Consider the following 13,736-nt stretch of genomic DNA (forward strand, 5'->3'; position numbering starts at 1 on the left):
TAAAATAGTGCATGACTGATTTCCTTCTTAAAGGAATTCTTTTCAAGTAGTGTTCTACGTATATAAGCAGCAAGGAACTATGCATTAAGACTTGTAAGAAAGCAACTCAGAATAATATTCTGGCCTGCAGGCATTGAAGCTGATCCTGAGATTAATCCTGATAAGATGTTACTATTAAAACCCATTCTATCAAATTAAATGCTACTTTATTTGTCCTTACCCTCTCTTTTGTCCTTTCTGGCAGATGACATTTGATCCTTCTATTTTCTTCAATATTTTGCTGCCACCAATAATATTTCATGCTGGATATAGTTTAAAGAAGGTATGTGTTTCTTATATTACAGAAGTGACTGAATGTTGTTGCTACTTTGTAGATCGAACAGCCCAGTGACAGAGAAAACAGTTAGCAATTACATTGCATGGGAAGAACTTGACAGGAATGAAATCAAATGAGAGATGCACGGACCTCATTCTGCTCCCTTTCTGTGTCTGTGCAGAGATTTGACTATGCGGTTTATAACACTTGGGCATTCCTGTTTTCAGAAAAGACCACTTTGAATCTGGTGACACTGCATGTAGACAAGCAGCCTGTCTGTGTTTCATATACTGCATGATCAAGACTTCATTCAAGGGATGGGGTTATGGGACTGTTTGCATCAGATACTTTCTGTTATGATCCTGAAGCATCTGGCTGGATACATAAAAGAGGGAATTTCAATGGCATTGGCATTCCATCTTTAGCTGTCTTTTCCAAAATAACCAATGTAGCCTATATTGTGTGGTCTTATGTTTGAAATATGGGTTGCAACAAATGGCACTTCTAGATGCATTGTTTCAACTTGGTCTAAATGTTCTTTTATTGACTGTATTACAAAGGACTTTTTTCAAACTTTCCTCCCCAGAGACACTTTTTTCGTAACTTAGGATCAATTTTAACCTACGCCTTTTTGGGAACCGCCATCTCCTGCATAGTCATAGGGTAAGTGAATGCTTTCTGCTGTAATTGCTGAAGTCATTATTAGTGCTTGGTGGTTTTTTTTTTCAATTAAAAACTAAACTGTAAAAAGAATTGCATGATCAATATACTTCACAGTTTGTGTAACAGATAAAGTAATTACTTATCAGGGAATACTGAGATGGAAAAGACAAACCTCTTGGACAGTAAGAACTGTCTATGACATTTTAGAAATTGTGTCCTTAATTTCTGGTCTGTGACTGATGGAAGCACAAACTGCTTTCTACAACCCTGTAGTTTTAACCATCTATCCTGAGATACAGAACTATTCTCTCGATTGAAATTCCATGCTTCTAAACAGAATTCCTCCTGGAGGAAAGCAGATCTCTTAACAGAAAAGGAAGGGCTTTAAAGCTCAAAAGAGGAGGAACATATACCTACTGGCATATATGTAAAATAACTGGAGTAATTTCAAAGGCTAAATGAAACTTTTTTAGTTGAAGATTATGCAAAAAGCCTCAGTCTGGAGCTATGTGTAAATTTAGCCTAGATATGACTGACTTCTGCAGAAAAAGAGGAAGGGAAAAAAGCAGAGGGGCAAAAAATCCTGGTTTATTTCTATACCTCCTTAGTGTAAAGCTTTTAATTTTGTTTCAAAATGTGCCTAATTAAAGAGAAGACTTGCTACTCAGAAATGTATTATATATTTCCAGGCTGGCATGATGTGAAACTTCTGTTTGTCTGTTTGGTTAGCTCAGTGAGAATTAAACAAACCATTTAAAAATCCTTTTGGATCTTAAAAGTGCATATGTTTCACAATATTTATGAATACAACACAGACACTTCATGTTCTCACATTCTGGGAAAATTTCTGAAACAGGTGAAAACAAATGACAAGAGTTGGATTGTGAACTGAGTGGGTTTCTGTGCCTGCACAGAGCCTGAATGAGAAAAGCAATCCACTGTTCTTGCCTGTGGGAGTGATGGAGCAGGGCTGCATATAAGTCAGTCTTGCTGAGAGGCCTTGATCTTGCTGGGATTATGCAGAGTCAAAAAGCCACAGAACTTTCTGGTGTTCAGGTTTTAGACTAGGAAGCACACTGCATCTTGTAGGATTTACTTGAGGTCCTAGAGCGTGGAACTATGAAATGTACCATTTAAATCTCTACACAATATGGAAAGATTTATGGAAACATTTCAGGTTTTGTGAGGGTGCCTGAATTTAAAACTGGTCAAAATTCTGTACCTATGAACAGAACTTTCAGATTATGGAAGCAATTAATCTTTTATTTCTGTCTTTTCCCTTTTGTTACAATGGATATTTAAGTAAAGATGTATGTGCTGCATCAAGGTATAAGCTCCTTGCTGGCATTATTACAAGATGGAACTTTCTCCTTTAATGTAATTTTGATAACAGTAAAACACGTGACTGACCTATAACTCTGAGTTCAATGATTTTCAAACTATCCTTTTATGGGTATGTCATCATATCTATCTTGACATCCTAGATTATTAATGATCAAGTAGCTTAGTAAGCATAATGTACCTGAGGCACTGTGGCCATTAAGTGTTCTGCAAGCTATGGTCACTTCAAATGTCAGGAAATTTTAGACTCCACAATGAAAAGCAACATTCAAATTATGATCACCTTCTGTGCTGAAATGCAAAGGAATGTAAGCTCTGTCTGCAGCTGTTTCACCTTCGTGTGAGAAAAACTGCTGAAGATCTATGGGCTTAGAAGAAAGTATACTTTTGATTTCAGACACAAATCTGTAACTCCTCTATATATCTTCTTATTGAAGAGGAAAAGCTTACTCCTGCTTTTTTTTCTGAAATTTTGCTTTCCTTGAGAAATGGCACCTCATCTCCTCACCTCTCCTATTGCTTGGTCTCTTCTGGAGAAGGATGTGAAGCAGAGACCTCTGGATCTTAAGGATCCTTCTTTTCTAATGGGAACTGGTATGGTGTTTTAGACACAGAATATAGAGGATTCAAAAAAATGACATAATTATATAATCAGAACAGTTCCCTGTCTGGCTGCTTGATGTCCCTACACTTAAACCACTCTATTCATTTCTTTGTGAGGCTTTACAGCTTCTGGTAGAGCTCCAAAAGTACTTATCCACGAGAAACATCAGTATCACAGCATTGTCACTTGGGGATGAGTGTCTGCTCACAGATCCACGAAGATCACAGCTTGGACAGCTACACCACTCGTGTTTTTCTCCCATCTTTATTTGCTGTAACATAATACACCTCTGTATGACCCTAACTTTTAGAGCTGCTTCTTTTCATACCCATTTATATATCCAATAGCACCCCTAAGGTTGCAATTATAAATTCAGTAAAAAATCTATATCCCAGTAACAGTTTGAGCTGGATGCTATCACATTACTGAGGTAACAGTGGTTCTAGATCTCATTAGGACTCTTCCTGTGCTTCCTTGTCTTAGTCGTTGAACATTTCTCTCCTGTAATCCAATTGCTAATAGCTCTGTGAGGCTGCAGAAAAGCATTAGGGCTGTCCAGCCCAGTGATGCTCTTAAACATGCATTTGGTTTATGAGCTCTGACATGTGTCATTGCCCTTTGTAAATGGAAAATGCCAAAGCAGCTTTGATAAGCTTGTTAAAAGAAACATAATACATTGAGTTTAGCCTAAATTCCAAATATTGTCATTTCTGTATCTGTGTTATTTTTTCTAAACTAGAATAAATGCAGATAGAATGTACTACAGAAAGTTCCTACTAGGAACAATTCCTACTAGCAATTCAAAGTTCAAGCCTATAGTCAGGGATAAAGATCTAAAGGAAACTCTAAGGTGGAGGAGTAAGCACTGAGCAGCACTGGGCCTTGTACTGTGTTCCATACAAACCCCCAACCCCACTGAAATCATTGCAGATAAGGCAGTAATATATTCAGAATAGGCTTTATGTGAATGTGAAGTATTGTTAATAATGTACACATCAGGATAAGAAAGATAATGAGTGCATGAAGAAAAATGATAGAAAAACTTTACTGAAGGGAACTAAAAATAAGTCCTAAAAGAAACACATATCCTAAGAGAGAAGGGATGAATAGCTATAGTTGTTCTTACAAAAGAAAGGACAAAACCCTAAGGTACTTCTAGATTGCATTGCTGTAGACAAATATTTTGTTCATAGGTATAATTAAACACGTGCTTACTTCTTATTATATATGCACAACATATATATATGTGCAGGACATCAATCAATATACATGGGCTCAGATTCTGTAGCCTGTGTATATCTGCAGCCTCTCATTGGGACTGTGCTCTTCCTGCCTGAGAAAATTACAAAGCACCCCATTGTGAACTCCCCCTGTGGGGCTTGCTGCAGTGACAGGGTACAGCCTGTAACAAAGAAGGACCAGACCTCTCTTTGTAAATCAGAAACAGCTGGGAAATATCATTAATAAAGAACAGGAACATTATTTGCATTGCGCAAACTCTTTGAGTGCTAAAAAGTTGCCGTGGAACACACTGATACAATGGTATCTGTCTCCTCTTTGTAAATCTTTGCTTTTGTATGAAAGACTGTCTTCTGGCATCAAAAAGAGGAACTGTGTGAAAGTTGAGTGAAAAGGCTAAAATCAGATATTCCCACTGAGGACAGGGGAAAGAGTACGAGGGATTGCTTGTTTTAAGTGAAGAAAGTGCTGAAACTTAATTGCTTTCAACCAAATCCTACTCTAAGGAATGCCTGCCCATGTTAGCTGTAATACTGTCCTCAGCCACTTAACACACATGCAAGTTATAGTGATTGCCAGGCTCTTGCAGCTAGGCCAAATTATGCCCTTTGCACCAAGTCTGACTAGCAAGGATCCATGCAGAGAGGCTCCATGAGGAAAAGGAGAGATCACCCCTCTCCAAGCTGTATTGACTTTGCAGAATTGCTGAAGTTGTCCCCTTCATGGTGAGCAGAATCTGGTGACTCTAGGTCTGCATAATATAGGTTCGTATAAGATCCAGTCTCTCAACAGATCTTTCCTCTGCCAGTGAGAAAAGATTTTCTCTCCTGTCTCTTGAAGATTAGTGTGGGATGAGCAGTGAGACAGCTCTTTACTCCTAAGAAAAATCATACAAGTTAAGTCTCTCTGAGGCCTTCTCCAATAGAGGGTACGCAGTCTCTTGCTGTAGCAGACTACTTGAGTTTCACAGAATTAGAGAATAATTTAGGTTGGAAGCAATGTCTGGATGTCTGGAGTCCAACCTCCTAATAAATGCATGACTGGCTTCAAATTTAAATCCAGCTCCTCAGGGCCCTGTCCAACTCAGTTTTGAATACCACCAAGACTGTGAATTCCACTGGCTGTCTGGGAAACCTGTTCCAGTCTTAACCACTCTCACTACAAAGATTGTTTTTCTGTATATCCAATTGGAATTTCTGTTTATTCGTAACCTCGTAACCATTGCTTCCCATCATTTCACTATGCTTCCCTCAGAAGGTAGCTTCACCTTCTCTGTAACCACCTTTTAGTTGACGACAGCAGTTAGCTCCCCTCCTAGTTACAAGAGAAAGCTAAGCTGCTTTTACTAAATAACTCAGTCCTTTGTCTCTTCTCATACATCTTGCCTATCAGCCCCCTAACTATCCTAGTAGGTGGATGGTTTCCTATCAGTCATTTATGTACTGGGGGTCCAAAACCAGACACATTATTCCAGATGTTACTTCACAAGTGCCAAGAAGAGACTAATAACTTTTCTTAACTTGCTCACTACACTTCCATGAACACAACCTGGTTTGCAGTTAGCCTTCATAGCTGCAATTAAGAAGTTCACTTCTGGCTAAACTTTATATCCTCCAAGACTCTGGGGGTTTTCTGCACATAACTATGTAGCCAAACGTCCTCCTATTAATGCATGTGGTTATTCTGTTTTTGCAATAAGTATCTGGATATTAGCTGTGTATTGATGACTGTAAGTTGAAGAGCAGCACTGAGCTGACACTGCTCAGTGAGCCCATGAAAACTGGGCTGCTGAAAAATTAAATGAACGACCGCCCCCACTGCCTTTTTTGGTTTTTTACCTTTTAGGAAGAAGCAGGGAGAAGGGCCCTATTATCAGTTTTGATAAAAGAGTGCTCAAGTGTTTAGAAAAATCTTGACACTATGGTAACAACCCATCAGAGCAACATATGAGGTACTGAATGGTAATGAAAGTGGAAAGATTTGCATTTTTTTCCCCTCTTGAAATCATCTTGACTTCTTAGATCAGCGTTCTCAGTGCCAGCCAGGGCCAAGATGCCTGTGCTCAAAACCACTGACTTTATATGATTTTTTATTCATTTTCACTTGGCTTCTCTCGAATTGCAATGCTAAAACCACGTTTGAGATATTCAGAATGCAGCATGTTCACAGTCACTTACTCATATTTTTCCAGCCTGCCTAGTATGTTTGGCAAGGCCTGATTTTTCTGGAATTTAAAGCTCTCTGAGCGTGCAACTCAAATAGCAAATGTATTTGCAGACAACCTAAGTGAAGTTCTGTGGCTGCAGTGAGAATTTTGCTTGAATAAAGCTGAGATAACAAATAGAGTTTGGATCAGAAAATAGAGTAATTGTAGTTTCAGGATAGTGAAGTTATGAAATACAAACAGCTGATAATACTGGTGTTAGAAGAGTCATTCCAAGATCATCACTGTTTTAAGGGGAAAGATGTAGGTGTTTATATTAGCTACTCAGTTTGCATAGCCTTCTCTGGCTGGAGAGGTGGGACTTCTCCATATTCCAACTGGAAACAAAGTTGGTTATTTTGGCTTGATTAATTCCAGGACAAGTCTGTGAGCACATGGATGCTTGCTGTAGAGTAAGTCTATCAGATTGTTTCATGGTAATCAGTGCCTAAAAGTGAACTTCTACTTAAAAAAAACAAAACAAAACAAAAACCCCACAGAGAATCAAAATACTTCTTTTGTGCATCTGTGTTTAACTGCAGTAACTAACAGTTTGGACAAAGAAGTCTCTTCTAACATTTAAAGTGTCAGGAATAAGTCGTCATACTACAAGTAACGTCATACTTGTTTCTCACCTGCAGTCAAGAATCCTCTCCCTTGCCATTCCTCACCATTCTATAAATGAATATTCAAATGCTTGTTGCATATGATCACTAAAAGCTGATAATTTACTAATAATATAATACAATATAACCTTTATATGAAATTGGACATTTTCCTTTCAACTGACGGTGGTATCAAGATTCCATCATCATGTGAAAATATTTTTTCTTCACTGTGAACTGCACGCTTTTAACAGCCCCTCTTTGTGCCTGCTAAAGGAGGAAGGGACTGGCTGAATTAACAGCAGTGTTGCTAAAAAGCAGCAGTAGCAAGAAATGTTCAACTTCTCTAGACACAGTTTATATGGGTGTGATGCAGCCTGACTTAAGTATGCAGTAAAGATTTCAGTATACCTCATCAGTATACCTCTCCAATCATACTTCCACAGATTAGGAGACAAATTTCTTCCACTGTCAGACCATTTGAACACACTATTTACACTCAGTCCTTTTTAGTAGAAAAAACTAAAAAAGCCTTTCAAAACTAAAAAAACGCTAAAAAAAAAGCGTGACTTTTTATGTGTGTGTGTGATCAATTAATTTCCTCCTGAAAAGTTAGCTTATTTTACAACCTTCTCAACAAGTAGTTTGCTGTGGTCTTACTGTAACATGAGAGACAACTATTGATTTACTGATATATCGACATATTTGCAGCAGACACAGGTTCCATCTCTCACTAGTGTTTGACAGCACACACCTCAGAGGTTCAGCATGCAAAGTTTTGTTTACTGAGCACTGCATAAGTCTGGGGATTTCTTTTTAATTCTTTTTTTTTCATTTTCATAGATACTGTGGTAGTTGGGCAAATGCTAGATGTGTGTTTAGTTAGGTTATAGGTGTGTTCTATATTACTTTCTCACTGAAGCTTAATGGAATATACAAATAGGGTCTGCTGATGTGAAACAGCATTGAGTTTATAATCTGACTGTTCTTTCTTATCTGAGGGCCCTGGATAGACTTTACAACTTGGAAACTAAATGCTTGTAGCTATGTGCCTCAGCAGAGCAAAACCAAATGTTATTTGGCTTGAATCTACTGTACAGTGCTATGGGATTCTTCTGGATTTTGGAAGTTGTGTCTGCAAGTAAAAAATGGGGCCAGGTTAAGGGTAACAGAAAAAAATATCTCTATTACAGAGCTCTCCATAAACTAAGCAAATATCTTCACAAGGATTATCTGCTGCTACACCACCTCAGCTCTTGCCTTCCCAGACGATCATTTTTGTATTAATTCAGAATAAATTTTTTTCTAATAAAAATCTTCTCCCACCAAATGATACAAAAAAAGCAGGTCCATCTTCCCTCCACACAACACCTGTAGATAGCAAAGGCTTAACCTCCCCACAGGCAGGAATAAGCAGACATTCATTTGAACATAGTATAACTTTTGTAAGAGTATAGTACTGATGGTGGTACCCTTTTTTTGTTTTTTGGCTGCTTTCATGTCCCATCTTGGAGTGAATTCAGGCATTTTCCTTCAGTCGTGAGGCAGTATTGCACCATTTTTGCATTCACTTGAGGAAACTCAATGGGCATGGCTTAGCTGAAAAATCAAGTCTCTCCAGAGTCCTCCAAAGAAGGCAAGCTAATAACAAGCCTCAGCAGGAAAAGCATTGGTGTGTTTAGTTGTTGATGTGCCCCTCGGTGCCCCCATGTAGTAGCTTTGATTCTTTGGTCAGTCCAAATCAAAATAATTCTGTTGCAGTGTGTGGAGTTGCAAAGTGCAACTCACAGCTGCAGTTGCGAGGGATAGTGCCTGCTTAGCACTTTTGCTTAAAGGTGTTTTGTGAGTCCAAAATGGGTAGTAAAGCAGGAGTTTAAAGAAGCTTGAAAATATACACACACTATCATATCTGGGTGTAGGAATTTTGCAAAGGGAGTGAAAAAAAGGAAAGGGCTTTCTCATAGACATAACTCTCAGAGGTTCCTAACAGTTCTAAGATATAAAGTAGTGAAAAAAAGGCCTCTAATTTGCATGAATTCTCAGCCTGTGGATAAGAAGCTGTGTTAAATCAAGATATTAATATAAAATAGTGTTTCCCAGACCACGAACACACACACAGAGCTGAAAGTTCTTCCAAGAGTACTTTGATGCATTCAAGTATGTGTGTTGCTGCAAGTTCAGTCAGAATTTGTAGCTATTTCGCAATAAACATCTGACATTGTTTACTGCAGCAGAGTTGATCATGCAGAAAACACAGTTTTTCTTCTCATAAACAGATGTGGTGAACAGCAGGGTGTAATTATTTGCATCTTCCAGAAGAACCCCTCAGCATACGAAGGATATTTAAATATATTTAAATAATTGTATTATAGGGAACACTAAAGGTGTGGGACTGCAAAGACAAACAAATCCTGGAACACCAGGAGACTCATCTAAAATCAAAAGGATGTTTAGTTTGGTATTTGATAGCCAGTAGGTTCTCCAGAAACCCAGCAAAAAAATTAAATCATGCATTCTTCTGAAAAATGTGCAAATGGCATTTTTATGGCCAATAGGCAAAATAGGAAAAATGGTCAAGTCCAGATATTTCCCAAGAAGAAACCCCACACTGGAGGGAAGAGTTTGTCTGGGGTTTTCTTGTTTGGTTGGTTTGGGGATAATTTTTAACAAAGTTTCTTTCCAGTTGCTTTAGAAGTTGAAGTTTTTTACTGCAAGAATTAACACTTTTGGATAGATTTCTTATTATCTTTTTCCCTTATCTTCATGGATCTTTTAAGAATTGACACCCAATATGGTGTCCAAAGATTGCCATCCCCTATTTCTCTGACTCCAGACCACCCCTACACCTGTGCAACCCAGCTTCCTTGGCTGCAGCATCATTTGGAAGTCTCAAGTTTGCAAGACCACTCTTGCAATCTCTGTATTAACTTTCAGGGAAAACATCTTTATAGAGCTGGTGAAATGAAAAATATGCATCTCTTCTGGCCCCATATCCTGACAGTCCACTGACATTCTCAGAAGTACATACCCTCTTCCCAGAACAATTCCAAGCTACAGAGGAGATGGAAGCAGGTATACCTCTGAAGGAGGTATACTGACTCTGATATATTTGTTCTTTTTCCATCTCCTACATATATTCTTCCACACTGCATGAGAAACCTGCACACAAAGCATGCGACTGAGGAAGATATCTCTGGTTCAGCCCATGCTATGCATTGCTTCAGGCCATACACAACTATATGGCTTTGCTAGGTTGTGAGCCATGACATGCTTCCTTCTGAATCGAGATGGGCAAGGACATGACCTCTGTCATGTACACAGGAATATGTGAATTGGTTGCAAAGTGCTTTGAGCTGCTTCAGGGTGAAAGGTGTAACAAATTGAAAACAGAGGAGGAAAATCCCATTCTACTTCAGTTGCATGGTGTTGCCTGCAACCTTTAGTGTCTTCAAACTGACCCAGTTTACTGTTAGACAGATAAAATGCTGACCAACATTTGGGTGTATAGGAAGTAACTCATTGGTGTGCTTGACTTGGAGCAGAAAGGGAGAAGGCGACACAGATCTACCTGCTACCTTGAAAATTTCATAATAAGCCAACTCAGAGGATGCTTTGTTCACCCAGTCACCACCATTTTACATATCCCTCTTCTGAGCCTGTTGATCAAATTGTACACTGGCATCTTACCTATCTTTTATGGAGTACAACTGCTATTAGGCTGAAATGCTTTGTAAACACACCAGCTTTCATGATGGTTCTGGGATAGATGGTACACTCGGTGGAGACAGAACCTACAAACCTACCTGGTCTGATTAGATAATCAGATACTCCACAGTGAGAGAGAAATTATATGCAACGCTTTTCTTCAGCTTTTAGTTGTTTCTGAGTATTAAGATGACAATAAGCCACCTAACATGTTTCCCTAGCCTTGGCTCTCTTAATACTTTCTGTCTGAGAAGAAACTCCATTACATTTGATTCCATAAGCCATACCTTTGGCTTTGTAGATAAATTGCAGCAGGTCCAGTGGATGGCCACCAAGATGGCCAAGGCCTGGGACATTTGCCCTATAACAGGAAGCTGAAGAAACTGAGCTTGTTTAGCCTAGATAAGAGAGGCTTTGAGGGGAGGTTATCAAGAAGAGAAAGCCTGGCTCTTCACAGCAGCGCATGGTGGGCAGACAAATTGACAGATCTAAATTGTGATTTTAAAAGGGTTTGACTTGATAGAAGCAAAAACTTTTTCACCATGAGGACAGTCCAGCATCGGAACAGGTTGGCCAGAGATGCTGTGCAATCTCCATCCCTGGAGGTTTTCAAGACCTAAGTGACTGAAGACATGAGCACTCTTGTCTGATCTCCTAGCTGACCCTGCTTTGAGCAGGAATTTAGACTAGAGGTGTCCTGTGGTCCCTTCCAGCCTTAGTCTACAATTCTGTGATGCGTAATAACACACGCTACAGCAGAATATGTTCTACCCCTAGTCCATTCCTTTCAGCTGTTTTGTACATTCAACTTTTCTCCCACTTTTTCTTTTGATTCAATTATCTTAGTCCCCATCATCCCATACCCAACAATTAGCTTCCCAGGCAGTTTTACTTTCTCCTCACCTTTTTTGAAATATGGAGTCTGTAATAAAAAGTCTTACTGAAGAAAAATGACTAGGATTATTTCACATTTTGCTGCAGCAAGGACTTTATGCATGAAGATGGTCCTTTAAAACGCTAATTAGCTTCTGCTCATACCCAGCTCTATAACCTAAAAAGGAAAAATCACTTTCATTTCTGTAATGTGCTGATTTGGCACTTGCTTGCTCATTGCGCCACCTCCTCTCCCCAGGTAACATCCCTCCCTCCTGCAGCTTAGCAGCAAACAAAATGGAAATGGTAAAACACCTCAGTCTCCACTCCTTTTTGACCTCTCCCTTACTGGGAAGCATGGGTGCTTTTATCTGTTATGCAGTGTTCATGTGCACACTGCAAATCTTAAGCAGGATGATGTCACTGGTGAAAAATACTTGATCTGTAAAAAAAGCAATGACTAATAGTGAAACTCTGCAACAAGAATATAAGGTCATATATAGACATAGTGACTGACCTAGATACTGCACCTTTTTGTAGCCTGCCTAGGTTGTGTGAGAGCATTGCTATTACTCAGACTGAAAACCAAAGCAAAATAATGTTTTTAATTGTTCATCCTCTTTTCTGCCATCCTTACAATCCACTTAGGGGTGAAAATAAGGAAAGATTCATTTTGCTGAGGAATAGGGATTATTTTCAGAGTTCTGATTGCCTATTTAATTTAATCCAAGTAAGAGTACACGTGGAAACATCAGGTGCTATTTGATTTTGGGAGGGGAAACAGTGTGTGTTGATGCAATCTCTATGGAACAGAAGAATCATAAAATGAGATTAGGAAAGCAGAGGAACATACATGGTGTTCAGTCTTCTTGCAAATCCTGTCATCTGGTGTAAGCAGTTGCCCTCCATTGTTCATTGGGATATGGATACAGCTGATTTCAGTTTCTCTCCCTTCAAGCAACATTCTGAGTGAGATTGCTCTTCATCACTCTTTTGTCATAGTCATTGCACAATTTAGGATAGAATTGACCTCAGGTCCAATCCCCTGATGGAAACAAGACTAACTTCAAAAGTTAGGGCAGGCTACTCTGGGCCTTGTCTGGTCAAGTTTTGAATGCATCTCAGCACCCATCTCTGAAGAACAGCATTAGTAACCAAGTGCCAGATGGATTTCAAAGCAACGTTCATTACTTTTTGAGCCCAGCAGGACAGTGGGTTTTCCATGGAGAGTAATTTGATTTAACCAGCTTTCAGCAATATTCCTATTAGTGCTGTCTTATCTGGCCTATACAGAAATCTATAATTTGTGCTATAGCATAGGATTATTACATCTCTAACCTCTCTACTACATAGGCCGTCTCATTCAAAGATGTTAAAATACCTTTTAAGCTTGGGTTGATGTCCAGGAAGCAGAATATTGCTCTCACTTTAGATGTGGAAAAACACACGTGCTGACAGGTTAAAGATGTGACTGTTCACACAGTGTCAGTGACAGCCCCATGCCCTGCTTGAATCTCTGGGCTGCGGTACCCCGCTTCCTGTACAACTGCAAGTATCTGAAAAGCACTTTTTAGCCATCACCATTCAGGTGACTCAAAACTTCACATACCGTGGAAGAGAGAACGGCCTCGGTGAGGCCAGCACCAAAGCTCACTGCCAGAGCCAGAGCACTTGCAGCCGTAGCTGGGTTACTCGGGGTCTGGTTTCCTGTCCACATCACGATCCCTTTCTGGCATCTCCCCAAACCAGCCCTCTGCTGCCAAAAGGAACATTTGTGTTGGATCCCGAGTCAGACATTCAGTGCGAGAGCCTTACTCATGCTTTTACTAAGACTCTGAATGGACCTGTTTTGCAGTTGAACTTTGTCATATGTTTAACATGCAGCACGTGTGGTTGGACTGTTTGTAAGCTCTTTGCTCTGTTAAAAATACAGAGCCATCAGCATTCCTACCCACACGCGTCAGAGGGGAGGAAAAAACCCGCATCTTAACTACTCCCAAAACACAGACAGGGAATGGGAGAAGCAGCAAACAGAAGTACGTAACGGCAGGCAGCATCCGGTACTGCAGTGAGAAAGCAGGAAAAGAGCGCACACGCGTGGATGGGCCGGCTGCTCGGGGAACCCCCGCTCGCCCCGTCCCGGGGGCCCGCTTCCCCTCCCGCACCGGCCCCGCCGGCCGCAGCGCC

The 13,736-nt window shown here is 39.9% G+C and overlaps 1 protein-coding gene across 1 annotated transcript in view; it reads left to right on the forward strand.

The window, feature by feature from the left end:
- SLC9A9 (solute carrier family 9, subfamily A (NHE9, cation proton antiporter 9), member 9) overlaps positions 1-13,736 on the forward strand; it is a 204,536-nt gene that overhangs the window by 13,304 nt on the left and 177,496 nt on the right. The window contains exons 3-4 of the mRNA XM_014951813.1: positions 245-322; positions 903-979. Of these exons, the coding sequence (XP_014807299.1) occupies positions 245-322; positions 903-979 (155 nt within the window). The remainder of the gene's footprint in view (positions 1-244; positions 323-902; positions 980-13,736) is intronic.

This window comes from Calidris pugnax, unplaced genomic scaffold (genome assembly GCF_001431845.1).
Source record: "Calidris pugnax isolate Ruff unplaced genomic scaffold, ASM143184v1 scaffold197, whole genome shotgun sequence".
Taxonomy (NCBI): Eukaryota; Metazoa; Chordata; class Aves; order Charadriiformes; family Scolopacidae; genus Calidris; species Calidris pugnax.